Below are 26,654 nucleotides of genomic sequence, written 5' to 3' on the forward strand. Positions count from 1 at the left end.
AGATCAAACTTTCACTGTTTGCTGATGATATGATATTATATTTAGAAAACCCCAAAGATTCAACCAAGAAACTCCTGGAACTGATCAATGAATTTAGTAAAGTCTCAGGATACAAAATCAATGCACAGAAATCAGAGGCATTCATATACGCCAACAACAATCAAATTGAGAACCAAATCAAAGACTCAATTCCCTTCACAATAGCAACAAAGAAATTGAAGTACCTAGGAATATACTAAACCAAGGAGGTAAAAGACCTCTACAGGGAGACCTATGAAACACTGAGGAAGGAAATAGCAGAGGATGTAAACAGATGGAAATCCATTCCATGCTCGTGGATTGGGAGACTCAACATCATTAAAATGTCTATACTACCCAAACTGATCTACAGATTCAATGCAATACCTATTAAAATCCCATCAGCGTTCTTCACAGATATAGAAAAAATAATTTTACGCTTCGTATGGAACCAAAGAAGACCCCGAATATCAAAAGTAATTCTAGGCACCAAAAACCAAATGGGAGGCATTAATATGCCAGATATCAAACTATACTACAAAGCTGTAGTAATTAAAACAATCTGATATTGACACAAAAATAGGAATATTGACCAGAGGAACAGATCTGAGAATCCTGATATAAGACCATCCTCATATAGCCATCTAATCTTTGACAAAGCAGACAAAAACAAGCCGGGCGCGGTGGCTCACGCCTGTAATCCTAGCACTCTGGGAGGCTGAGGCGGGCGGATTGCTCGAGGTCAGGAGTTCGAAACCAGCCTGAGCAAGAGCGAGACCCCGTCTCTACTATAAATAGAAAGAAATTAATTGGCCAACTAATATATATATAAAATTAGCCGGGCATGGTGGCGCATGCCTGTAGTCCCAGCTACTCGGGAGGCTGAGGCAGCAGGATTGCTTGAGCCCAGGAGTTTGAGGTTGCTGTGAGCTAGGCTGACGCCACGGCACTCACTCTAGCCTGTGCAACAAGCGAGACTCTGTCTCAAAAAAAAAAAAAAAAAAAAGCAGACAAAAACATACGCTGCGGAAAAGAATCCCTTTTCAATAAATGGTGCTGGGAAAACTGGATAGCCACTTGTAGAAGGCTAAAGCAGGACCCACACCTTTCACCTCTCACAAAAATCAACTCACGCTGGATAACAGACTTAAACCTAAGGTATGAAACTATTAGAATTCTAGAGGAAAATGTTGGAAACACTCTCCTAGACATCGGCCTAGGCAAAGAGTTTATGAAGAAGTCCCCAAAGGCAATCACAGCAGCAACAAAAATAAATAAATGGGACATTATCAAACTAAAAAGCTTCTGCACAGCCAAAGAAACAGTCATGAAAGTAAACAGACAACCTACAGAATGGGAGAACATTTTTGCATCCTACGCATCCGATAAGGGGCTGATAACTAGAATATACTTAGAACTCAGGAAAATCAGCAAGAAAAAATCAAATAACCCTATTAAAAAGTGGGCAAAGGACTTGAACAGAAACTTTTCTAAAGAAGACAGAAGAATGGCCAACAAACACATGAAAAAATGCTCAACATCTCTACTCATCAGGGAAATGCAAATCAAAACCACAATGAGATATCACTTATTCTCACTTATCCAGTGAGAATGGCCTTTATCAAAAAGTCTCCAAACAATAAATGCTGGCGTGGATGCGGAGAGAGAGGCACCCTCCCACACTGCTGGTGGGACTGCAAACTAGTTCAACCGCTGTGGAAAGCAATATGAAGATACCTTAAAGCGATACAAGTGAATCTACCATTTGATCCAGCAATCCCATTGCTGGGCATCTACCCAAAAGATCCAATGACACTCTACAAAAAAAGACACCTGCACTCGAATGTTTATAGCAGCACAATTCATAATTGCAAGGCTGTGGAAACAGCCCAAGTGCCCATCAATCCAAGAATGGATTAATAAAATGTGGTATATGTATACCATGGAGCACTATTCAGCTCTAAGAAACAACGGTGACATAGCACTTCTTATATTTTCCTGGTTAGAGCTGGAACCCATACTACTAAGTGAAGTATCCCAAGAATGGAAAAACAAGCACCACATATACTCACCAGCAAACTGGTATTAACTGAGTAGCACCTAAGTGGACATATAGATACTACAGTAATAGGGTATTGGGCAGGGGGGAGGGGGGGCGGGTATATACATACATAATGAGTGAGATGTGCACCATCTGGGGGATGGTCATGCTGGAAACTTAGACTTGTGGGGGGAGGGGGCAAAGGGCATTTATTGAAACCTTAAAATCTGTACCCCCATAATATGCCGAAATAAAAAAAAAAAAGAAAACATTTGAGGCATTCATTTATATGGCTCCCCATGACACATTGTAACAAAGATGACAAAGGGCAAGGAAGGAACAGAGAAGCCAACAATCCCACTTGTCATGTGTTTTTAAACATCTGTGTAACAATAACTTTAAATTTGCTTTATGTCATGTAATACTACATATGTCCTCTATAATAGTATATTGCTCTTGAGTTTTTCTATAGTAAAAATAAAATGGTAATAAGTTAAAAAAAAAAGTGCCCTTGTCAATCTCTAAGAATAGCGTTGGAGGGAGAACACTGAAGTTCTAACCAAAGTCACCACGGTTAAGCAAGACAACCCACTTCTCTATGTCTGTTTCAGCCCATGCCCCATCAGACTGCTTTGTCTAAGTTATACGTGTACGACTATTTGTGACATGGGTGGACAAGGTTGTTATTGTGTATTTGTATAGGAATTTACCAAGTCCACTCACAAACTATCTCATCTGGCTTGCCCAGGATGTACTATTAAGGAGGGAAATGATCCTAGGTTCTGTAAATCATCTTGACACTCTTTCCAAAATAAGACTTAGGGGTGGGGAGGTGATGAACCAAAAATCCTAATAGCCACTTTACGTATGGATATGCAGGTACAGAATAAGACACATTTGTGCAACATACTTTTCAAAGCCTTTTCGTACCAATCATTTTATTGTCATCTGACACTAACACAGTTAAGTAGGTAGGTGTGGATTTCTGTCTCCCTTTGACAGATGTGAAACCTGAAGTTCAGAAAGACAGTTTGCTTAAGGTGTCATACCTTGGAGTATGAGCACGTGGAGTCGGAATTTGAACCCAGATCCTTGATTCCAAACATTGACCTTTCTTTTTTCCCTGACCTCTTTTCACGATAAGTGTGTGTAAGGGGGCGATAGTGAGGAGGGGTGCACAGGCTCGGGGTGTAGTCTCTAACTCAAGCACTCACCTGCTGATCCTGTAGCTTGACTCCAACGACCCTGAAGGTGTTGCTGGCCGTGTTGTGGTAGATGTTGATCCGGCTGAATCCCTGCTGGCCAGGCTTGATTGGTACCCATTTCTTACTGGTGTCATCGTAGACCATCACAGAAGCCCGAGCTTGGCAGATACTCTGTTCACTGCAGAGAAAGAAAAAAACTGAAGCATCAGCCTCAGCTACAGGGGATGGAAGCTGGCTTTGCCCTCTTCTGAAACAGAGGCCAATTGCTATTTGACACGAAGAAACCTTCTAATTTCCAGAACTTCCAACTGTCTATGGAAGTGCTACTTTGTGAGATGATGAGTTTTCATTCTCCAAAGACCATGAGCAGTAGAGAAGAGGTTCTGTGTCAAAACTTTCAATAGCTTAGAAAAGACTCACAGTTTTGCTTTCAGGGGAAAAGTTGCCTGAATAAGAAAGGAATTACAATAACAATTTGTCAATATCCACAATATTCTATGTACTGTATTAAATAAGAGAATGCATTAAAGCACCTAAGCTTCACAACTTATGAAATAATTATTTATTATCTCCTATTTTATAGATGAGAAAAGTATGGCTCAGACACTTGAAAAGATCTAGGCAAGATCACAAAAGTATTCAGTGATGAAATTTGAGATTTCCAACCCATTCTGACTCTAGAGCACATGACACAGATAACATCCTTTGCAATATCCAACGAAATGTTCCATTTGTGGTATCATGATAGGGTAGCATCAGATAAGCTATGTGGACAATGAAGTGATTAGATTATCTAAAGAAAAAAGCAACATAAATCAAAATAAAGAGATGGCTGCACCTCACTTTGCTGAAGACCTTTACCTAACAAAGCAACTGCATCCATTCAGAATATGACACAGAACCAAGGAAGAAACCCTTGGAGAGAGAAAACAGTCATCACTAAAATTAATACACTTAACATTCCTGGCCCCTGTATTCAGAGGAAGTCTCTAAGAGCCTGGTAGCTCTTCATTTACAAATACGCCTAACAATCTTGAACACATTCTCAGTCTCCAGCACATTACAGTTCCCAAATGTAAAAGGCATGTGGCTGCTGAGGGAAGGCACACTGACAGCAGTGAGGAGTGACAGTGGTCAGGATGGGGTGCATAGAAAGACAGGGAAGAACTGGAAACAGAATTCTAATGCCCCACAATTCAGAAGCAATAATACAGAAGCAAAGTACGCATGATAATGGATAACTGTAATGCTGACAACCAAGCTGTCGAGAGAAAAAGGAAACAAAATATTTGATCCCTATCCCCAGCGGTTACTGGGGGATAAAAGCAGTGCTGTTTGTGAGACTAGTCCTCAGGGACTTGGAAACTCAACTTGGTCAGTGTATTCAGTTCCTAAGTCTTCTACAGGGCTGAGCTTCTCCAGGACCCAAGTGCCCCCTGCCGCTCAGAGATTGTGGACAATCCAGTACATAGTTATTCTACTTTCAGCAATACTTGAGTGTATAGTGCCACATATGAGGCCCTTCTCTACATATTCCCTCATTTCACTTCAAGTGAATTCCTGTGCACGTTATGGATAAGTGTCAGTACTGGCTCTCAAACCCACACCGAACGTATCTACTGCTGGGTCTCAATCTTGCCACTGACTGCTCAGCTCTGGTTCTGGGGTTTAGGAGACTAGGGCACACCTGATAGCCATCCAAGCCTGTGTGGTGGGCCCTGTGGCACGTCTGCGGGCAGAGGTGTTGAGAGTGAACTCTAGGGTTTTGGTCTGCAAAATGTGCTGCATTTTTCTTCCCCACAGTTCATCATTCATTCCGCAGATATTTAAGGAGGCAGCAGTTGTCTCTGTGTTCTGGAGCCTGAAACAATGTATCTTTTAAGAGAATATGCTTAGGAGGAGTTGCTCCTCTCCCAGATAAACCTTCTGGGCCCTGTCCTCAGGAAGCACAGTAGAAATTAAACTGTACAGAGAACCAGACAGGCCTTCGCTCAAATCACAGTTCCAACCTGATATAAATTATTCACAAATCAAGTTACAGACAAAGTTCTGTCACTTACTGGTATTGACACACTCAGTTGCCAACTGTGACAGTGGGCAAGCAGGTGTGTGTTCCAGACTCCGTCTCACGAGCAGAGAGAAGTCCTGAGATACAGCAGGGTATTAGTTAACACACACAGATTTTATGAAGTCAGAGGCATCTGTGCTGGAATCCAGCTCCACCATCTGCTGGCACATAGCTGCAGAAGCCCTCGAAATGACACTGAGGGAGCACATCCAGAAGGCACTGTGTGACAGGGCAGTGCTTTCCAGCATCCCCATGTGGCAGCCATGGAAGCGTGCCCTTCAGACCTCCTTCAAGAGAACCTGCCACGGGAGCAGAGCTGAGGCACAGAGGCCCTGCTTCCCTCTGGCTGCTCCCAGCCACTGACTGGACACAGCAGGGGGACTGGCGCTGGCTCATTCCTGCCTAGCGTGGGACTCCTCCATGGGGGAAAGCTTGGCTTGGGGACTCCCCACCAGCCTGGCCCTAACTTTCTCAGTGCTGCTGTGGTCTGAGATGCTTCTACTTCATCCTTCCCAGATTCTCTCCTTCCACAGACTCTGGATCTGTATCATGGCCTGAGGTTCTCCCTGCCTACTCCTGCTCCCTTCATCCCCAGTAAATCTTTTACACGCTGTCTGCACGGTCTTGGCATTTGCTTCTTGGAAGACCCAAAAGCACATACCCTACTATACTGCAAGTCCCATAAGGGCAGGGGCATTCTTCTCCCATTCTCTGCTGTGCCTCCAGAACCTTGCACATAACAGGTGCCTAATATATGCTCGCTGAAGAGAACCCTAGAGTCTATCTAATCTGCTCTCATGTCCAATAAAGCAGCCCTGACAAGTGTACCAATGAGTGTTTGAACTTCCCACTCTCCAGAGTGGCCTATTTGTTATCAGTTTTAATTTGACAAGCCCTCGTTGTTCTGAGTGACATTCTACTCTCTGTTCTCCAGAGTTACAGCGGTGTTTTGGATAGCCCAACAATCCACTGGACAGCTGTGGGAGCATCTTGGTTCTACTACCCATTATCTACAGAACAAAGCTACAAGTCCCCTTGCCATGCCAGTAACTCTCCTCTATTGAGTCCCCAATTTGTCACATTTTCCCCTAGTGTCTGGGCACAATAATTTAGCCCTAGCTAAGTTACCTGGTCACTTAGCATCTGATCAGCACAGATGCCAGTGGGTCAAAAACCCTCAGTGATACAGAGATGAGAGGCCTTTCCCTGCCCTCAGGGAGCTCACAGCAGTTAGGAAGTGGGATGAATAGTTACATCCAGCCTAAAGGATCTGGGGCGGGCCAGGGGAGACTTTCTGAAGAAAACGCTGTGTGGGCTTATAGAAGAAGGCTTTCAACTTCTAGATGAATTCAGGAAGGGGAAGTGGGATTCTAGGTGGAGGAGATGAGGAGCCTCAGCAGAGGGAGGGAGGCAAGAACCGCATGCTATACACAGAACCGCAAGCATCGAGTGGGGGAGAAGTGTACCCGGGGTATCCCACATGCCTTTTAGGGGAGTTAGGATCAGAGATAATATAACTAAAGTACCTTGCAACAACAAGCACGCCATTAGATGCTTAAACACCAATAACTATTTTTATTATTGTAATCATACTCACAGTTTCCTTTTTTTGCTATTGTTTTTAACACTTTAGGTTCAAATTAAACTTGTGGTTAACCAAAAAGCCCACTTCCCCCCGCCATGTGAGTAGTGCTTATTTGTCTCTGCTTATTTTATTGCCACTAACAAAAACCTAAATGGAAGAAAAATACATTTATTCTACTTAAGATTTGTCTTTCTAATTTGGGCTTATTATTTTTTTGGTTTTTTTTTTTTTTTTTGAGACAGAGTCTCGCTTTGTTGTCCAGGCTAGAGTGAGTGCCGTGGCGTCAGCCTAGCTCACAGCAACCTCAAACTCCTGGGCTCGAGTGATCCTTCTGTCTCAGCCTCCCGAGTAGCTGGGACTACAGGCATGCGCCACTATGCCCGGCTAATTTTATATATATATATATCAGTTGGCCAATTAATTTCTTTCTATTTATAGTAGACACGGGGTCTCGCTCTTGCTCAGGCTGGTTTTGAACTCCTGACCTTGAGCAATCCGCCCGCCTCGGCCTCCCAAGAGCTAGGATTACAGGCGTGAGCCACAGCGCCCGGCCTGGATTTTTTTTTTTTAATAAAATCTCCATTGTTACCAGCCTAGACATTGCCTCTGAGCTCCACATATTTGGCTGTCTTCTCAACACTTTCACGTGGATGGATGGATACTCAAACTCTGTATTACACACGCTCCATAGCATCATAAACTTCATTTGTCCAAGTCAATTATCTTTTGAGGAAATTTGATAGATGAATATTTTCTTTTAAAAATATTTATTGAATGAATGAATGAACTAAGTTTTTAAACACATACATACAAAATTCCCTTTATTAAATAAAAAGACTATTTGCTTCCCAACAGGCCTGTATAATTCATGCCTGTGTGGACATGGCCTCAGGGCTCCCCACCTTCCTTTGGCTCTTATGAAAACCAAACCACAGAAAGCTGGAGAGGAAAAGTGAGGCTGACACTCACCGGGTCTTGCTCTCTTACAGGCTTCTTCTATATGATCAAAACCATCAGTAGATTAGGTGGGGGAAGGAGGAAATCAGTCAAAACACACTGGTTTTTACTATATGGTGCTTAAGGACCAGGCTGATAGACTCCTCCCCCCCCCCCCCCCCCCAAGAATCTAACAGGCTTCTCCAAGCAATAAGTACAGCTAGAGTTTTCTCCTGGGGGAAGGTTCTTTCAGAACAAGCATTCCAATTCCTATTGTCCTTTAGGGCTTTTGTACAGGTATTTGTGGGCCCTGTAATGATTCGAGTCTATAACTTCCCTCCCAGTGGTATGTGAGACATAAACTCCTAACAAAGCTTCAGACTGCACTTCTGTCAGCTTAGAGAAGAAAGACCACGTGAGTCTGGGCCTCAGTTTCCTCATCTGTACCGGACTAGTCTGACCTGAGAGATACCTCAGACAAGGGGTGAGTACAGCACTTCTGAGCTCTGCCCATGAGCCCAGTGCCAGGCAAGGCACGGGAGGGAAGAAGGGAGAAGGCACATTTGTCCTGCCGCGGGTTTGGCAGTTAACTTTTTTAGAGCATACACCTTAGAACATATTTGAATATTTGTTGAAATCTCTCACTGACAAGGAAAAACAAGCAAACCGCATCCCAAATTTTCTGCATACAACTCTAAAACCTACTCATGGGTCTTCTTGGACTCAATATAAGAAACCACTGATGCATTTCAAGATAAAACTAATATGAAGGAAAAAACTTGTGCACAACCCTTGGTGACGACAAACTGAAGTCGGCCTCAGCCTCTTGCGCTCTCATCCTTCTGGAAATTGAAGGCTCTGTGTCCCAGCAGCTGTTAGACTCTCGCTCCACCACTCCAGGTGTGGCCTGGAACAAGGTTTCTGAATTTCTCATGGGCTTATGCAGACACTCCATCCTGGCCCTGTTCTGTCCTTGAAGGTGAGTGTAAACTCATAAAGTATGGGGAAAAGGATGGGCCACAGAGTGGAACAGGGCTAACCACAAAAGGCTTTTGGAACATACGAGTTCAGGGTTGAGGTTGACAACAGCACAGGACTTAGATCTATCCGGAAGGAGGCTGGCTCCCGCAGCACTGCTCACTTCTACCTAACCACGGCGCTTCTCAGTGTGTCCTGTTTCTCATTGTCTGCCTAAGTAGGTATCTGCCCTACAAGACTGTGACCTCTTTGAAAGCAGGGACTCTGCTGTCTTCATCTTTGTAAACCCAGTCCCTAGATGCTGTAGACACTAATAATCGGTGAACAAATGACTCTGATTGTGAGAAAAAAGCGCATTTATGATTGTGTGCCCATGGGAACATTCCATTTACAACCCCCCTCCATTTATGCTCAGAGAAAGTGTAGCTGCCAAGTAAAACCATCTGTCACAGATTACCATCAGCCTTCTCAGTCTCATAACAGCCTGGTGTGTGGGGGGCAGCCAGGAAACCACAACTCTGCAGTGGGCCCTACTGTGTGAAGAGAGGCTGCCGACCCAACTGCTGCCTCCAAAGGCGCGTCTCAGCCCCGCTGGGCCTAGGGAGACAGACCCGGAGGCTGGGCCGCAAGCTAACTTCCAAGGTGAGGCTGCCCACCTCTGCTGCACTAGAGGGTCAGCCTGGGAGCCACATTCTTTGCTGCCTGAATCTCTTACTGGAAAGAAGATCAATGCCTCACTCTCTGTCCCCAGAACTGGCACAGTGGTCCTGCTCAGTCCTAGCGCCCTGACTTGGTCGCTCCCTTCAGACAGACAATTCATCATCAGACAATTCATGTCTTCAGGGCTGATTTTGTCTCTCCAATACGGCCAAACCAGCATTTGCCCACAACCGAGGGGATTCCTGAGAGGTAAACTGGGATAGACCCAGGCAAACCAGGGTGGGTTGGTTCCCTGACTGGGCACTCCTTTCTTGTCTCACACCACAATAGGTACACCAGGGCAAGGACCTAGTAAACACACGGTCAGCTGACAGGAGCTGGACCTGCTCCACACTCCCAGCTGCTCCCCTCCGGCTCCATGGCTGCCTGCTCCCTCCATTTCCTCAGCACTCTTCTCCTTCTAAGCTCCCACCAGAACTTGGCTCTGGCCCTGGGAAGACTCAGAAACAAGCCAGCCAAGGTTACTGACTTGCCCCTTCTGACTCCAACGATTGATTTCCAGTTCTCAAATCACTGGACCCTTCTCACTTCTGAAAACCTATAATTGACTCCTAGTGTTTACATTCTCCCCGTTCCCCATTGGTCTCTCGGGTGCTTCCTTTCCAGCCTCCTTCATAGTTTTTCTACTCACCTCTTATGCCAAGGGTTCTTAAGCTGGGATCTAAGGAAAGGCTTAAGGCGTCTAAGAATCACCTGCCATTACTTGCAAAAGTAAATGTATAAGTTTTTTCTGAAAGTAGGTTTTTACCCTGTTCTCAAATGGGTCTGGGTTCCAAAACAGATTTTAAAACCACCTTGCTGGTTTTAAATCTTGGTGTTTCCCAGTGTGAACTACTGAGAATTTCTTCTCCTTCCACTCTATGCTCACAGTTCTCAAAATTGTATGCATTGTAAAAATCGGGTAAGATGCTTATTAAAATACAAACTCTCAGACCCCTCTTTAGGAGATTCTGATTCAGTAAGTCTCGGGTGGGGCTGAATCTATTTGACACACAATCTTGCCGACTCTGATGCCCAGTCCATCCAGAAAACTTTGAGAAACTTTAGCTTTCAGGTCCCTTTGCGGACTCCTTCATCCACAGCAGGTTCACATGATCACTCACCTGCTGACAAACCCGGAGTCTGTGAGTGACCCTTACCCTTCTTCTAAGCTATGAAACCACTTTTCCAACTATTGGATGCACCTCAGCGACCTCAACATTTACAATGCTCAAAACAGAAAGCATTCTTTTCACTATTTCAGGGAATGGCAGCAACACCTACCCGACCCTCCAAGTCTGAAATCTGAAAGTCATTTTAGACACTTCTTCGTGCCTCACCCTCCAGGGCCAACCAGCCCACTATGCTTTAACATCTCTCAGAACCATTTCTTTCCCTCCCTCCTTACTGCCAGTGTCCTGGCCCTTGTTAGTTCTCCTCTAGGCCACTACGATAGCTTTCTGGCTGTTCTTCCTGCCCCCCACTCACCTTTCACAATGTCACCAGAAAGACCTTCATCGAGTGCAAATCTGACTGCACCTCTTCCCTCACAAGTATGACATGACCCAGACAAATTATGTGACCTCCCTGCTCCTCAGTTTCCTTATTTGTACCTTATCTTTCCTTCCTCTTTCCTCATCTTCTTCATAGGGTTGTTTGGAGAATGAGAAGACTTAACATGTGTACTCTTGGAGCAACACCCGGCACTGAATAGCACCCAGGAACGTGCTCAGCACCATTATAGGACACAGCCCCAGCTCCGGGCAGGCGCCCAGGGCCCTTCACATTCTGGCCCTTGCCTACCTGTCCATAGCTGACCCTGACCCTCGGCTTAGTCTTGTGGAGAGACCCTAACCCCATCTCCTCTCTGTGGCCTCCCTGCTCTGGCTCAGCCGTTCCCTCTGCCTGGGATGCTCTCTCCAGCCCAGCTGGCCCACTAACTGCTACACAACCATAAAGACTTAAGATACCTGTCACCTCTTTCCAAAGCCTTCCTTAAAACCCCAAGCTGAGTTAGATAGATGGTCCTGCTCTGACTCAATTATGTATCCTGTGCCTACCACCATAACAGCAGGTCATTACTGCAGGTAACTGTTACTGCAGGTAATGGTAGGTCCTCGGGCTAGTCCAGGAACAACCTCCAAACCAAGGGCCATTTTTTCTCCAGACAGCTGATAAGTTGATCACGGGCTTAGGTCATAGTTTCCTCCCCACCTGTTGACCTCTGGAGGTCTAAGAAAACAGCAGATTCCACTGCTGTTCCCAGGAAACCTCTCTACTTGCTTTCCTGGAATTGACACTGCCAACCCCCAGCTCAGCACTTTTCAGTGAGGAAGGGCTGGTCTGTTTTCACAGCTCCACCAGCAGCCTGGTGGTAAAGCCAGTGTGACAGACAAAGCAGCCTTTTGACATTGGGACAATTAAAATGACTTTTCTGCTATTATTCAAGTAAGCAGGAAGAAAGATATCTCATCTGCCTAGTATCTCCTCCTTCCTATAACCAGAGGTTTGAATATTACCATTTCTCAAAACTCAGGCCAACCAACACTGCCTTCAGAAAATATCTATCCATTTACCCCCATTCGTTTAATAACTACAGCTCTGGGTATGAACATAACATATCTGACCTAAAGGAAGTTACAATCTAGCAGGAAAAACAGACAATTGTAAAATGGGTATACAACAATGCTAGTGGAGGGAGAATACCAGGTTCTGTGGGAGTTCTCATCTGTAAGCCAGAGCTAATAAAACCTCAGTATTTTCATATTGTGATTAATAGACAAGACACGAAGGTATCTAGTACCATGCCTGGCACATTGCATGCACTCAGTAGGCAAGTGTCTCCACCCCCAGGCCCACCCTGAGGTGCTGTGTGCCTCTGATCATTTTCAGGCATTTATGGCAGCTACTTAGAGCTCATCTTCCTCCTAAACCATGAGCTTTGGAGGGCAGACTCATGGCTGAGTTATCGGATCCCCCTCCTCAGTGAGACATCTGCCTCAGTGTAGCATGGTGCCTCCGACTCTGAGCAGGCCCTGGTTTAGCAGCTGCTGAACGCATTAGTGAGTAAGTGGTGAATGGTGGGAAGCTGGAGGAAAGTGGCCATAAATAAATGTTCCCAAAGCCAAGCAGAAACATAGCCAGACTCTGAGGCAGTTTATAAAGTCCTGACCTATTTATTGTCAACATACAAACAATGAGTAAACCTCAGAAGCAGGCTGAGAACTATCAGTGAGGAGGCCTCTCAGCTGGGAGCAGAGCAGTCCACCGTGAGATACAAGGCTTGTAAAAACCCGCCTGGGCGCCCCAGTGCAGAGTGGGGCCAGTGTTTACCTGTGGGGTCCCAAGACAAGGCCCAGCAGGAAAAGGAAACAGGAGGCTTTTCTATGGTCAAATTCCAATCTGTCTCTAAAGTATGTCACCTGCTAGTTCAGTAGACCCCTTGCAGTTGAAAGCCTGCATGATTTCATATGATTCTTGAAACGACTGTCACATGGTCATTATTGCATTTATTCCCACTTCATCTTGTGTGCTTTGCCCAAAGTCACACAGGGAACAGGAGGCTCCACCGGCCAGGTCCCTGCTTTCTGCTGTCTGGAAGCCTCTCTTAGCTTCGAGCATTTCACTCTCACACTTCACACTGCCCTCCACCCACAGACATGCTCCATCCCCTCTTCCCTAGCCTTACCATCTCCCCAACCCAGGCAAATGTGTTAGCTGAGGGGCACTCTGCTTCCCATCCCCTTGCTCCCACTATTCCACCCTGGCCGCTTCCTCCAAGGCCATGGACTTGCCCTCCTCACTCTCCTAACCTTTGCAAAACTCTTCTCTTGGCTCTCGTGTGTGACACAGCACTAACTTGGCTCTTCTCTGAACTGCCCATTTTCTGACCACTGTCTTTCCCAAGGTGGAGAGGGACAGAGAGAGAGAATGTACGAGAATGTCTGATTGGTTGGTGCCAGACAGGGACAGACAGCAGTGTGCCAGAAGACAAGGCCCAGGCACAGCTAGTTAAGGCAATCCCTCACGGAGACAACATGGGGAGGTGAAGAGAGTGCTGGGCAGGAGTCTGAGCTCTGCCCAGCCTGCTAGCCAGGGGACCTCAGGGAAGTACGTTCATGGCTCTGTAAAATGAGGGTAATCATCTTTCTGGACTTTCTTTTAAATTTGTTGGAGACCTAAGGAACTAAAAAGGAGAGTGATTTACTAAGCACAGTTAGCACCCAGCAGACACCATCCTGAATGAGGACAAGGTCAGCTCAGATAAACAGCAAATCCACATGATGTGAGACTTAGGGTGGAATCTGTATGAAGCTGCCTCCTGTGTCCATGAGTGGAGCTGTCATTACCTCTTACTTTTGTTTTGTTTTGTTTTTGAGACAAGGTCTCATTCTGTTGCCCTGGCTAGTACGCAGTGGCGTCATCAGCGCTCACTGCAACCTCAAACTCTTAAGCTCAAGTGATCCTCCTGCCTTGGCCTCCTGAGTAGCTAGGATTATAGGCATGTGCCACCACACTGACTAATTTTTCTATTTTTTGAAGAGATAGGGTCTTGCTCTTGCTCAGGCCGATCTTGAACTCCTGGCCTCAAGCAATCCTCCTGCCTTGGCCTCCCAGAAGGCTAGGATTACAGGTGTGAGCCACCAGGCCCGGCCCATTACCTCTTACTCTCTTAACTTCTAAGGAGAAAAACAAGGTGGCAGGTTCCTTGCTGTAGCCTGTAGAACTGCCTTGGGCCTCACTAGGTCGGAACAGTCCAGGTCTACTGAGGAGCGTCACTGAGGTCCACTGGAGGGATGGCGTAGAGCCCACCCCCAGGCCTCGCTGCTTGGGAATCTCCACACCCAGGTATCTGATCCCTGCTTTGCACCTGTGCTCTCCTCCGGCCTCTACTCACCCTGTCCCCTCATGGGAGAGCCACTCCCTCCCTCTCACAGAAGAGTATGCTAATGCCCACACCCTCTGGCTCCTCATGCTGCTTAACTTCTCTTCATAACACCCACCATACTTGCCACTGTACTGAAGGGCAAGTACCTTCACAAAGCAGGTTGTTTTTGTTTGTTTTTTAAAGTACTGTTCATCTCTGTAGCTCTCGTAACTGGGACCTAGTGATTGCTCAATAAATATTTTTGAATAAATGCTTGTTTTTGAGTTTGCTGAGTTTTGTTGGGTATATTTCTCAGCCTACAACGATTTTCTTTGTGGGGGAAGAGAGGACCGCAGCTCACTTGAGATCTGGCCACCTCTGCTTTCTCTCTCTCTCTCTTCCTGTGCTTATTTAAGAAATAAACCACGAAAACACCTCATTTACTGAGTACTGACTATATATCAAATATATTCCCATGCTACATACTTAAAAGAAACTCAACCATCTGTTGGATAAAAAACATGGTTCTGTCCCCAGGTGGGAGACACACACATATACACAAATAAGCCACACTGCCACAAGTGAGATAGATATAGATAGATAGATAGATAGATAGATAGATAGATAGATAGATAGATAGATAGATATCTCCAAGGTGTGTGCAAAGTGCCATGGGGGCAAGAGGAGGACATTTAATTCTGCCCAAGGGACCCAAGGGACATTGCCATGAAGGAGAAGCAAAGCTCTTCCAGAGGAGGCAGGGAACCATTTGAGGCAGAGGGAAGAGTGTCAGGGAGGCATGGGGTGGGGATGGGGGGTGGGGTGGGGGTAGTATCCTCAGTCATCAGCCTGGGGTCCCATCGCTTCTCAACACCTATTCTGGGTGAATGAGAAACCCACACCACGCCACCATGTCCCAATTCAGTGACTGAAGAACAGAGATGCTTGGAATCAGAGCCTCATCAGAGCTGGAAAACATTCTGAAGTAATTTTTTAGACACAGGAAATAGGTCTGCAGAAAGGGAGTAACTTGCCCTGCCACCTCATGGCTAGTATGTGGTGGAGCCTGGACTAGACTACAGACCTGACTTTCTGCCAGACAATAGTGTTTTTCTGCTTTACTTCACAAAGCAGAAAACCCCCAACTCCAACTTTTTCTTACTGTCTTGAACCTGTTTTCCCTCCAACTTTTTATTTTCAAAAATTTCAAATCTACGGAAATGTACACCCTTGTACCTTTCATCTCAAATTGTTCATGGTTAATATTTTGCCACATGTGTGTCATCTCATTTTATGTCTTCTTCCTGAACCATTTGAAAGTAAGTTGCAGATATCATGATACTTCAATCCTAGGTACTTCAGTATACATTTCTCTAAAATAAAAACATTTTAATATTTAACTTAAATGCCATCATTACAATTAAGAAAATAAACTATTTTATTAAAAAAATCAAATACAGATTCCATATCTGTATTTTAAAAAAGTTATCCACTTTTCCCAAACATGTTCCTGATTTTTTTTGACCCAGGATGCACTCATGCGTTACATTTGATTGTGTTGTTCGCTTACTTTTAAGCTATAATGTTGGCCTACTTTTTTATTTTTCACTGATGACGATTTTTTGCATGTGAAGAATTCAGGCCAAGTGTCCTGTAGCTATCTGGATTGCTTCCTGGTGATTAAATTCAGGAAGCATGCTATGTAGAAGATAGCGGGTACTTAGTCTATCACATCAGGTGGCATGAAATGTTAAGCTGTCTTTTACTTGAAAAGCAAAGGTTGGTTAAGGGAATGAGTACTAAGTCTCTGATGAAAAGGTATGCTTTCTCCTTGGTAATTATTAAATCCTCTATAGGGTGACTTTTTTTTTTCCCTAATAGGAACAGGTATAATATTGTGATGTAGCAGACTTAAAATGTTGGTTCTCAAGTATTTCAGTGAGAAGTGGGTTCCCCTGATCCCACCACTCAGTCTAGGAAACGTGAGGGAACATTCTAATGCTGCGTAGTTCAAGGGAAGCCCTGCATCCTCGTCCTAGGCCCCAGCACCCCTCCTCTCTGACAGTGAGAACCACCATCATGAATGCGGGGGGTTTCAATTATATGCATGCTATTTGTAGTACAGCCATACAACTGACTATAGATGTGATTTATAGATGTGATTCTCAAACTTTTTTGGTCTCAGGACCCCTTTATACTCTTTTGTTTTGAGACAGAGTCTCTCACTCAGAGTGCTGTGGCGTCAGCTTAGCTCACAGCAACCTCAAACTCCTGGGCTGAGGCGATCCTCCTCAGTAGCTGGGACTACAGGCATGCACCACCAAACCTGGCTAATTTTTTCTATATATTTTTAGTTGGCCAATCAATTTCTTTCTAATCAATCAATTTCTTTCTTTCTAGTGGAGACGGGGTCTCGCTCTTGCTCAGGCCGGTTTCGAACTCCTGACATTGAGCAATCCTCCTGCCTCGGCCTCCCAGAGTGCTAGGATTACACGCGTGAGCCCCCATGCCCAGGCCCCTATATTCTTAAAAATTATTGAGGATGCCAAAAAGTTTATGTTTATGTAAGGTAAGTCTATCCATTATTTACCCTATTTAAAATTAAAACTAAGAATTTTTGAAAACACAAGAATGCAGAAGCAAACATTTCATTAGCTGCCACAATGTCAACGTTAACACACATCATGTAGCTCTGGAAAATTCCACTACGCATAATGAGACAAGAGTGAAAAAGGCAAATATATCTTAGTATTATTATATAGTTTTGACTCACAGACCCCTAAAAGGGTCAATCTCCTGACCACATTTTGAGAACTGTTACATTACAGCAATGAAAACAGTGAATTAGATCTGTGTATATTAACATGCAGAATCTCACAGAGTGAATGATTAAGCCCTATTTTGTGAGTGCTAGAATTAAAGAAAGGCTTTGAGTAAATGAAGTCTAAATTCAATGTTAAACCCCAGACACCATTTCTTCTACCCAAACTGGCTGGAGGCTCAGACTGCTATGTCATGCCAATCTCCTGGGTGACCATAGCCCCAGATGCTTGGACGGCCAATCTCCACTTCTCTGTGAAGTTTAGTAGAATCTGGAGAAGACACTCCAACCAACTGTTGAGACAATCTGATATTCTTAGACTGAATCTGTCTCACACCCACCTCCCAAACTCTTTCAAGGCCACCGATATAGCTCTTTCCTTGTTGAGCCATTTGATAGCCACATAGACATCAAGGCCCCTCAAACCTCAAACACATTTATAAATTCTAATATGTGCCTGTGTTCTAAAATTTGATCACATGTGGTAGTAGAACAGGTTTCAGCACAGTCTTGGGATAGCAGTAGAGATTCAGCTTGGGCCAAGGATTGGGACATTATGTTCGGCTCCAAGCGTAAATCAATAGCCTGGGAATGAGACCCTGGCTCCACGTCGGCTGCCATCCCTGATTATCAGGGCAGCCAATCAGCTCAGTTCAACAAACAGTTGAGTAACTGCAAACTATTTACTAGGCACAAGACAGACAGAAGTGAACAACACAAGTGTCTTGCTCTTAAAAGAGCTCTATGCTGCTGGGGAGACCCTGCATAAACAGAGCACTGACAGGAGATGTGATCTGTCTCTTGTGATATTAACAGTGTAGAAGGACACAGACTGCCAAAGCTAATAGAGATTAGGAGGCCTTGATTCTTGTCTTGACTCTGCAAATTCTGGGCAAGGTTAGCTGTGAGAAGCTATAGCTAAGAGGACAGATTTTGAAAACCCAGGAGACCCGGGTTCAAATCGAAGCTCTGCCAAGGGATACCAGTGTGGCCTGGGACAAGTAACTTTGCTGATCCTTGTTTTCTTATCTGTAAAGTGGGAATAACACAATACCTTGGAGAATAAGGATAAGATACAATGTATATAATGTCATTAGCACAATAAAGACCACAACAAAGACCAGTTCTCAACCATTTTCTGCCCCTGAGCCCACCTGAGGAACATAACACTATTTCATGAGAAAAAACTGGAGTCTTTATGGTAATTTTTCTTAACTACAGGCACATTGGATTCATTGGGATGGAGGACAGCAGAGATGTTTCAGAAGCTCTCGGAATGGTTTGGCTACATGTTTCTAGGGAACTGTGTATTCCTATGGAGAGTAAATGAACTACATGATCTCTGAAGGCTTATTCGACTCTAAGTTCTGGGACTCTCTGATTTGCCTGTGTGAACAAGATCTCAAGGGAAACACCAGATTCTTCCAAACCCTGACCAGAGGCATATGCACGGGTAGGAGGGACTGTGGGGTGCACCCAGGCTGTGCGAGACTTCTTACATCTTTACAACTTCAAGATCAGCATCACAGCGACAAATGTGCCCAGACAGCCAACTACTGACTATACAGGGAGCTGTGTAGTTCCTCAGTACCTGAGAGCAAGCAAAATGTCTGTTTTTCTGACCTCTTCTCTAATACGCCACATCAGGAAGCCCCACTGAGTAGCAGCTTTGGTAGCCCAGGCATTTTCAGGTACCATATATCAAAAGTAGCTAATTAAATCCAGCAATTCAATAAATGAGGATTGCTAGGCAATGTTTTAGGCACTGGGAAAACACCAGTGAACAAAAGACAAAAATCCTTGCCTTCTTGGAACTCACATTTTAGAGGGGTGGAGATAGAAAGCAAATAATAAGATTAATAAATAAGTTATGAATATGATAGCTGATCATACAAATTGGGTCATTCTTATCATACTCAACTAAAACACAGTGAAGAGGCTAGGGGGAAAAGCATTCAGGACACAACACTGCTCCAAAAATGTTATTCTCTGCAAATTCAGCTGCTGAAATTGCCTGTTATAACCTGAGAGCAGTTTTCTCTATAACTGCTGAAATAACTTGCTGCAACTCTAGGACAAATTTTGCCCACTGCTGCTGCTCACTAATCAGAGCTTGCCAGCTCTCCAGAACCCTACTAGTGCCATTGAATTTTCTCAAAGAGCAATACATAACATTTCTTCTTCTTTTTTTTTTTTTTTTTTTTTTTGTGACAGAGTCTCGCTCTGTTGCCCGGGCTAGAGTGCCAAGGCATCAGCCTAGCTCACAGCAACCTCAAACTCCTGGGATCAAGCGATCCTCCTGCCTCAGTCTCCCGAGTAGCTGGGACTACAGGCATTAGCCACCATGCCTGGCTAATTTTTTCTATATATTTTTAGTTGTCCAGCCAACTAAGAATTTCTAAAAATAGAAATTCTTTCTATTTTTAGTAGAGATGGGGTCTCGCTCTTGCTCAGGCTGGTCTCAAACTCCTCAGCTCAAATGATTCTCCCGCCTCTGCCTCTCAGAGTGCTAGGATTACAGACGTGAACCACCATGCCCGGCCTTAACATTTCTTCTTATAAAACTTCCAACCTCCTCTTTGGTCTTCAGATATACCAAAGACCACCTGGTTTGTGTGAATGCCCTGAATTGTTATTCTTCCTTTCCAAATAAAACATTTTAATTCTAGAGATTTGTCTTTGTATTTTTAACCTCAACATACATGGTGTCAGAGGTGAGATACAAAGCTGACTCACATTGGGGAGAATTACTGGCCTCTGAAACTATGGTATAAGGTACCCACACTGGGACCCGGAGAGTCTCCCCCTACCCCACCCACTTCTGTGGGTTGCCCCTTCTTCCCCCTGGTGAGTCTCATGCACAGACCTCCCAAATTTGGTTGAGTTCTGTTTTATTTGGGATTTGGTTGTGGTGAGGTCTTTCCCCCTCCTGTTTAGGAGATCTAAATAGGTCTTTTCCCCTCCTGTTAGAAGAAAATACCTAGGAGAGGATATTTTCCTCCCATTGACCTTAGCTATAAGGTTTGGACCTAAAGGTTTTGATGAGGATATTTTCCCCTTCATTTAGAGAAGGCTTATCATCCTCCTGGTAAGCACATACTTTATTTTACATCTATGCTTGCATTTATTGGGCCTTTGCATATTTAGTGCCTGTGTTTAATTGATGTTTGGATATCTGGCATTAAAGCAGGGCACCCATAAAATGGGCTGTCAAAGTTCGAAGGGAAGCTAAGATATTTTCTGGAACTCCAGCTGGTAACATATTCAAACATTATAGGGATCATTCAAATAGTCTGTTGTTCTTGAAACAAAACTAAAAGACCATGGCTATAAAATCACACACTCTAAATAAGATACGCATATCTCATTGATATCTTGAGGCTAAAGAAAAAGAAACCATTCAGGACTCAAGGAAGGCCTTACCACAAAATGCTGTCTCAAAGCCAGCTAAGATTCTTTCCTTTTCGGAGCTTTCCCCTTCCCTTCTTACAATTCCTCCTTTTTATCCTTCTCTAAGCTAAACTCTCTTTTCCCAAAACTCCTTAGTTATTATGGCATACTGAATAAGTAAGTAAAAACATTCAAAACCCAGCAAATATTTTTAAAAATCATTTCTCTTTCATGCTGCTTCTTAAAAGTAAAAGATGAAATTCCCATGTAAAAGGTACTGTCTCTATACTAAAAGGAATGGCAACATTCTTATCTTCAAGGACAAAGTCCAAGAAAATACTGTACAGACCTTGTTAGAATAAATGTTATCTTCTGGGCCTCCTCATATAATTTAGTCACATTTTCACAGTTAATTATTCTTTGTATAATCCAGTATATTGGTAAATGACTTAAACTGCTTTACTCAAAATTTGGTTCACAGTCTTAATGTCAATGCCTATCACAAAAAAAAAAAACCTTAAAGTTTAGCCTTATTCTACTTTGTCAGGAAAATAATTTGGATTCAAATGTCTTTTATAAACTGATAAGTTCATATGTTTTACTATCTCATGACTAAAATTCTAAAATATAAGCTATAAGATGTTTATGTGTTTGTATGTGTTTGGAATGTTTTTATGCATATGTACATGTATTATGATTAGATGGTATATCTACATAATAAAATCTGGTATATTTAGTCAGAATTCCCTTAAGCAAATTTATTCTGACTGGTTTAAACAAGCACTCATAAAAAATATATTAATATATAATGAATATATATTAATACCCCAATTTTTTTGTTCATGTGACTTAAATCTTTGATAAATTAATTGGTTTTAAAATTGTTGATAAAATTAGAAACATCTTCAACAATTTTTAACACATATTTCTGCCTGGGTTTACTGGTCAGTTTTATATTTTCTCTGCTAGATATTTTAAGGTCATAAAACTGTTAACTCAGTCTAAAACAAAATGATCTCTGTTTATGCAATTCTTTAATAAATAAGATTAATATTTTGATTTGATAAAATACCCATATTTTTAATTTTAAGGTTCTTAGGCAAACAGGCCTAAGATATTAACAGGCTATAAAATTAGTAAGTAAAAAAATAATAAAATAATGACTAGCTCTGTTTAGTATCTTAATTTTCATAATCTAGGTATAACTGTTGAAAAATAAATTAGGTAATTATAAATGAAACAAACATTTATAAATAGACTTCATGTAATTTAAAATCTTAAAGTTATGTTACATTAAATAATAAATACTCATGAAATATCTCGGTCATATCCAAATAAAATAAAAAACTAAATCAGGATTGCTAAACAAATATGTTTGTTCTTGGCACTTAAATTTCATTTTAAAAACCCCTAAATATATTTAGGTCTATTAATCAAAATATGAATTTAGAAAAAAAATTCTATATGAAAAAAATTTATGTGGTAAATTTTGTTCTAAGATAAAATGACTGTTATAAAATAAAATTTAAAAAATTATAGGACTAAGACTGAGGGTCTGGGAAAATGATAAAGGTCTAAAGTCAAAGAAGATTTATAAAAATGAGCCTAATGAAGGAAGTTCTGTATGATCACACTGGCTGGGATTGGAAAGAAATTAAACATTGGTGTCAGGAGTGCACTGACACAGGACCAGAATCTGGTCCCCTATATTTAAACAATAATGTTTTCTTGAAGTGTTGATCTACTCTTAATAAAACTGTGAGAATTTTTTGATTTTTAATTCTAAAATCTGTTTCTTAAATGGCCATTCTCTTCCTGAGACCTATTTAATTCCCCTAGTTTAAGGTTAAAAATGACGTCCTCTTCATTTAAAATGATAATTTCATTTCTTGAGGTACAGTTTTGCTTTTGAAATTTTCAGATATGTATCTCAGACATTCAACTCCTGCTGTATCTTGGCGTGCAGGATTTGCAGATCATACATCACTGCCTTCAGTTTTTTCTCCCCCTGTGAAGGCCTGGGATGGTAACTCTCGTTTTCAACTTTGTAGTCAGCGCCTGTAACATTTTTCTCCAGTTCTAACTCTGCTGCTGTGGCCTGACATTAAAATGTTTATCTTGAAGGCCTAAAAAAGCAATGTTTTTCTTCAGTATAACTTGATTCTGTACTCTTCGCATTTCTTGATTTGTCTGAATTGTCCTTGTAACCAGGAAACTTCCCCTGCTGTTACTAAGAGCCATGAATTCCCCTGCTCAAGATACTGGTTTTTCTTATTTACATTCCTCTATAATGTTAATATAATGTATATTCATAACCCTGGACACACTCTCCCTGAGTCTGATTAAATTCAAGTACCCTTTTCATCAGGTTTGACTTCCGGGTTATGTAAATGAGTTTCCCCTGAGGAGAAACATTCACACTGGAGATTTTTCTTTGCCTTTCTGGTAGCTGGTCTAAACAATGAAGATTTTACATTTTATCAAGATAATTTTTGTGTTACCTTTGTTAGGTTTTTGATTAATTAGGAAAAATGAGCTTTAAAGGGGCTAAGGTTTTTACATTCATGTAACTTTCTGCATTGCTTTTCAAGTCTTTTGATTATCATTCTTGTTGAATGAATATTACTTTATAGCAACTTGTGACTCCATTTTGATCAAGTGTTTTGAGTCTTTTAGCATCTTTGACAAACATCCCCAATAGCAAATCCTAAATTCTTTTTGACCTGAAATTGACTTTGGGATTTTCTATTGGGCCCCTGGAAAGCCTCAAAAGACATCTCTCTCATCTTGTAGAGATAGGTATATTTGGTAAATTGTAAAAGAAACATTGTTAAGTGCTAAGTGATACTAGATCTTCTTTTAGTTGCATTTATGGGAAGGTTGTTGATACGAATGTTTCAAAAATTATATAAATTTATAGAAATCTAATATGTTATCAGACATCATTTTGGTTATCTTAAGATGCTATATATAATGGAAATAACTAAATTTCCTTGTTGACTGTAAACTTTTATTGGATTTTTAACCATAGTAATTCTAAGATTTTGTTATCCACAGTTACTGTTTTGAAATCTTCTCTAAAAAAACATTTACAATCAGATTCATGGAAATGACTCTAAAATATAGGTCTCTGACCCTTTTAAGATCAATGGACTAAATAAAAATTTCTAGAACTTTAATAAAGAAACTGATAGATTCATGGAAACTCCTGATCAAGATCAAGCAGAACAAATGCTGATTACATGAGACTGAATAACTGAGGAAGATAATGTTTTTGTGACTTTTATTTAAAATGTTGGTCTTTACTCATCAAATGTTTTACCTTGCAGATTTAACAAAATTTTCCTGTCTTAAACTATCTATAATTTACAGCAATTTGGTAAAGTATATTTTTATAAACAAAGACAAAAGCATTTTTAAAAATTTTTACCTAATTCTTCCAAGAAAACTATTTGCAAGTATTCTTATGACAATATAGTTTTTTCACATAAGTCCAATAAAAAATCTGCTTTCTCTTTATAGCAAAATAAAAATGTTGGTTACTACCAAAGCTTTGACTAAAATGTTGCATTTGAAAATATGCATAAAATGCCTGTCCTCAAGGGTTCCAAATCTTACACTAAATAAATAAAAACTATTACTTCCTGGCAAGCCCAGGAACCTTAAGACTGTAAGCAAAAATCTAAAGTCTGCCTTGGTTTCGCTTCCTAGCCTCAATAAGTTTTTAAATCTGAGATTCCTATATAATCAATGTAGAGGGAAAAAAGTTGTTTCGAAAAAAATTATAATACACCTGTTATTAGACTGCAAGTCTATACATTGTTTTGGAGTTCTTGTTATCTGCCTATAGACTAAGTCCTAAATTTTTCTTGGTTCCTCTAATCCACCTTTCATCCTGAGGACTGAACTCTGATCTTTTTCTTTTGCTAAAAACTCTTTCCCAAGCAGGCCAGCTGGGTCAGGCTGACAAATGGTAAATTCCTACTAAGCGGCTTTTGTTAACCAAATAAAGCTGTGGTTTACTTCCCAACCTGATTCTGGTATGGCATTAACATCACCTAAAAGATAGGAAGCCCCTGTCTTAACTCAAGCATCCTAGCCGATGCCTATCATAAATTTAAAATATCTTAACCCAAGCATCCTAGCAGGCGCCTATTGTAAATTTAAAATGTCTTCCTGTCTGGACCTCCCAGAGTGCTCATACCCTTATCTTAAAGTAAGCATATCCTTTTTGGTCTTCTAAATAAAGTCTAACTCTCTCAGCCAATTGCCAGCCAAAGAATCTTTAAACCCACCTATAACCTGCCTTCTTGGGCCAAACCAATGTATGCCTCTCATGTATTGATTTGTGACTTTGCCTATAACCCCTGTCTCTCTGAAAATGTATAAAACTAAACTGTAACCCAGCCACAGCAAGTCCACTTGCCCAAGGCCTCTTGGCAGTGGCTCCAGTCATGGTCCTCAAATTTGGCTCAGAATAAATCTCTTTAAAATTATTTTACAGAGTTTGGCTTTTTTCCGTCGACAATCCATAAAAATCACTGAAACAGAAACTATTCTGTTCCTAAAGCCCTATAAGCTGAAACTATATAAATTTTAGAGAAACAAGTCTTGTGCCTGACACTGGGACAACACAGAAGATTCACAGAACTGCCTGATGCTTAACCAGAGATACTCAAACTGCAAACCAGGACAAGAGACTGACATTTTCCCACACGATAAATGTCTTTTTGTAAGACGTGAAACAAGACTCCATATCATAATGAGACTTTCATTCTCCTTAATGATACCTTTTTCATTTGACAGGATAATGGTATAATTAAGATTTTACAATTAGTAACTTCTGCTGGTAACTTGACAAAACCTGACCTGAAAAAAATCCTTTTACTCCATACAGTAGGTAACTCTGACAACACCCCACAACTTTTTGTTCAAATTGTACTGATGGCCCCTTTTGTAAAGCTGATGTTCTCTGCTTTAACTCAACCCAGGCATAATATGCTACTAAGTGGCTACAGCAAGTCTCATCAGGTACGTCTGGACTTTTTGATCTGTTTAGTTGGTTACCTTCAAAATTAGGCTCATGGTTTGGAATTATTATTCAAATTGGATGTATTGTTGGTTTTATTTGTATTATAATTTTTAAACCTTGTTCTGTCTGTCTAATCTTTGTAAAGCCAACTCTCCTAACAGGATGTTAGCTCAAAACCTCTAGATGACTGCTGATGGAACTTATAAGATGAAATGATGCTAGATTCCAAACAGACCTGCCCTGGGAACATTTTTTGCTTCTGGCTTCTTTGTTACCCAAATGTGGCCTGGGTCCTGGACATGGACCCCCCCCATATCTTCCTCCTGACATGAGACAGAGACAACAGGGACAGGTCCATCTTGGCACTGAGAAACAATTAAGCCTAACTTCAAAATGGGTGACAAGCGATGCTTTCAGAGAAAGATCTTGATCCAAAGGGGGAAATGTGAAAGTTGATCCTACAAACTGGGTCATTCTTATTATACCCAACTAAAACAGAGTCCAGAAACGAGGGGAAAAGTATTCAGGACACATAATATTGCTCCAAACATGTAATTCTCTGCAAATCCAGCTGCTGAAACTGCCTGTTGTAACCCGAGACTAGTTTTACTGACTGCTGAAATAACTTGCTGCAATTCTCCTCTGATTTTGCCGTTGCTCGCCAGTCAGAGCTGGCTAGCTCCCCAGAATCTTACTAATGCCAGCGGACTTTCTCAAAGAGCAATACATAACACACTTCTCATCTTATAAAGCCTCCAACCTCCTCTTTGTTCTTCAGACATACTGAAGACAACTGTTCTGTGTATATGCCCTGAACTGCAGTTCTTTCTTCTCAAATAAAACATTTTAATTTCAGAGATTCATCTCTGCATTTTTATTTTGCTTTGATAGTTTAAGATGTCAGAAGGTGGTAAGTGCTTTAGGAAAAAACCCAAAGCACATAAAGACAACAGTCTAGGGAAAGGACTGAAATTAACTGGTTCACCCATAAAGTGGCAGACACATAATCACTCA

General features: G+C 42.0%; 1 protein-coding gene across 4 annotated transcripts in view; it reads right to left on the bottom strand.

Moving 5' to 3' along the window:
- The window catches only part of EVL (Enah/Vasp-like), a 182,119-nt gene that overhangs the window by 61,156 nt on the left and 94,309 nt on the right, over positions 1 to 26,654 (bottom strand). For all 4 annotated transcript variants that reach the window (XM_012747077.3, XM_012747079.3, XM_012747075.3 and 1 more), the window contains exon 2: positions 3,274 to 3,442. In XM_012747077.3, coding sequence (XP_012602531.1) covers positions 3,274 to 3,442 — 169 coding nt within the window. The remainder of the gene's footprint in view (positions 1 to 3,273; positions 3,443 to 26,654) is intronic.

Source organism: Microcebus murinus, chromosome 6 (genome assembly GCF_040939455.1).
Source record: "Microcebus murinus isolate Inina chromosome 6, M.murinus_Inina_mat1.0, whole genome shotgun sequence".
Lineage (NCBI taxonomy): Eukaryota > Metazoa > Chordata > Mammalia > Primates > Cheirogaleidae > Microcebus > Microcebus murinus.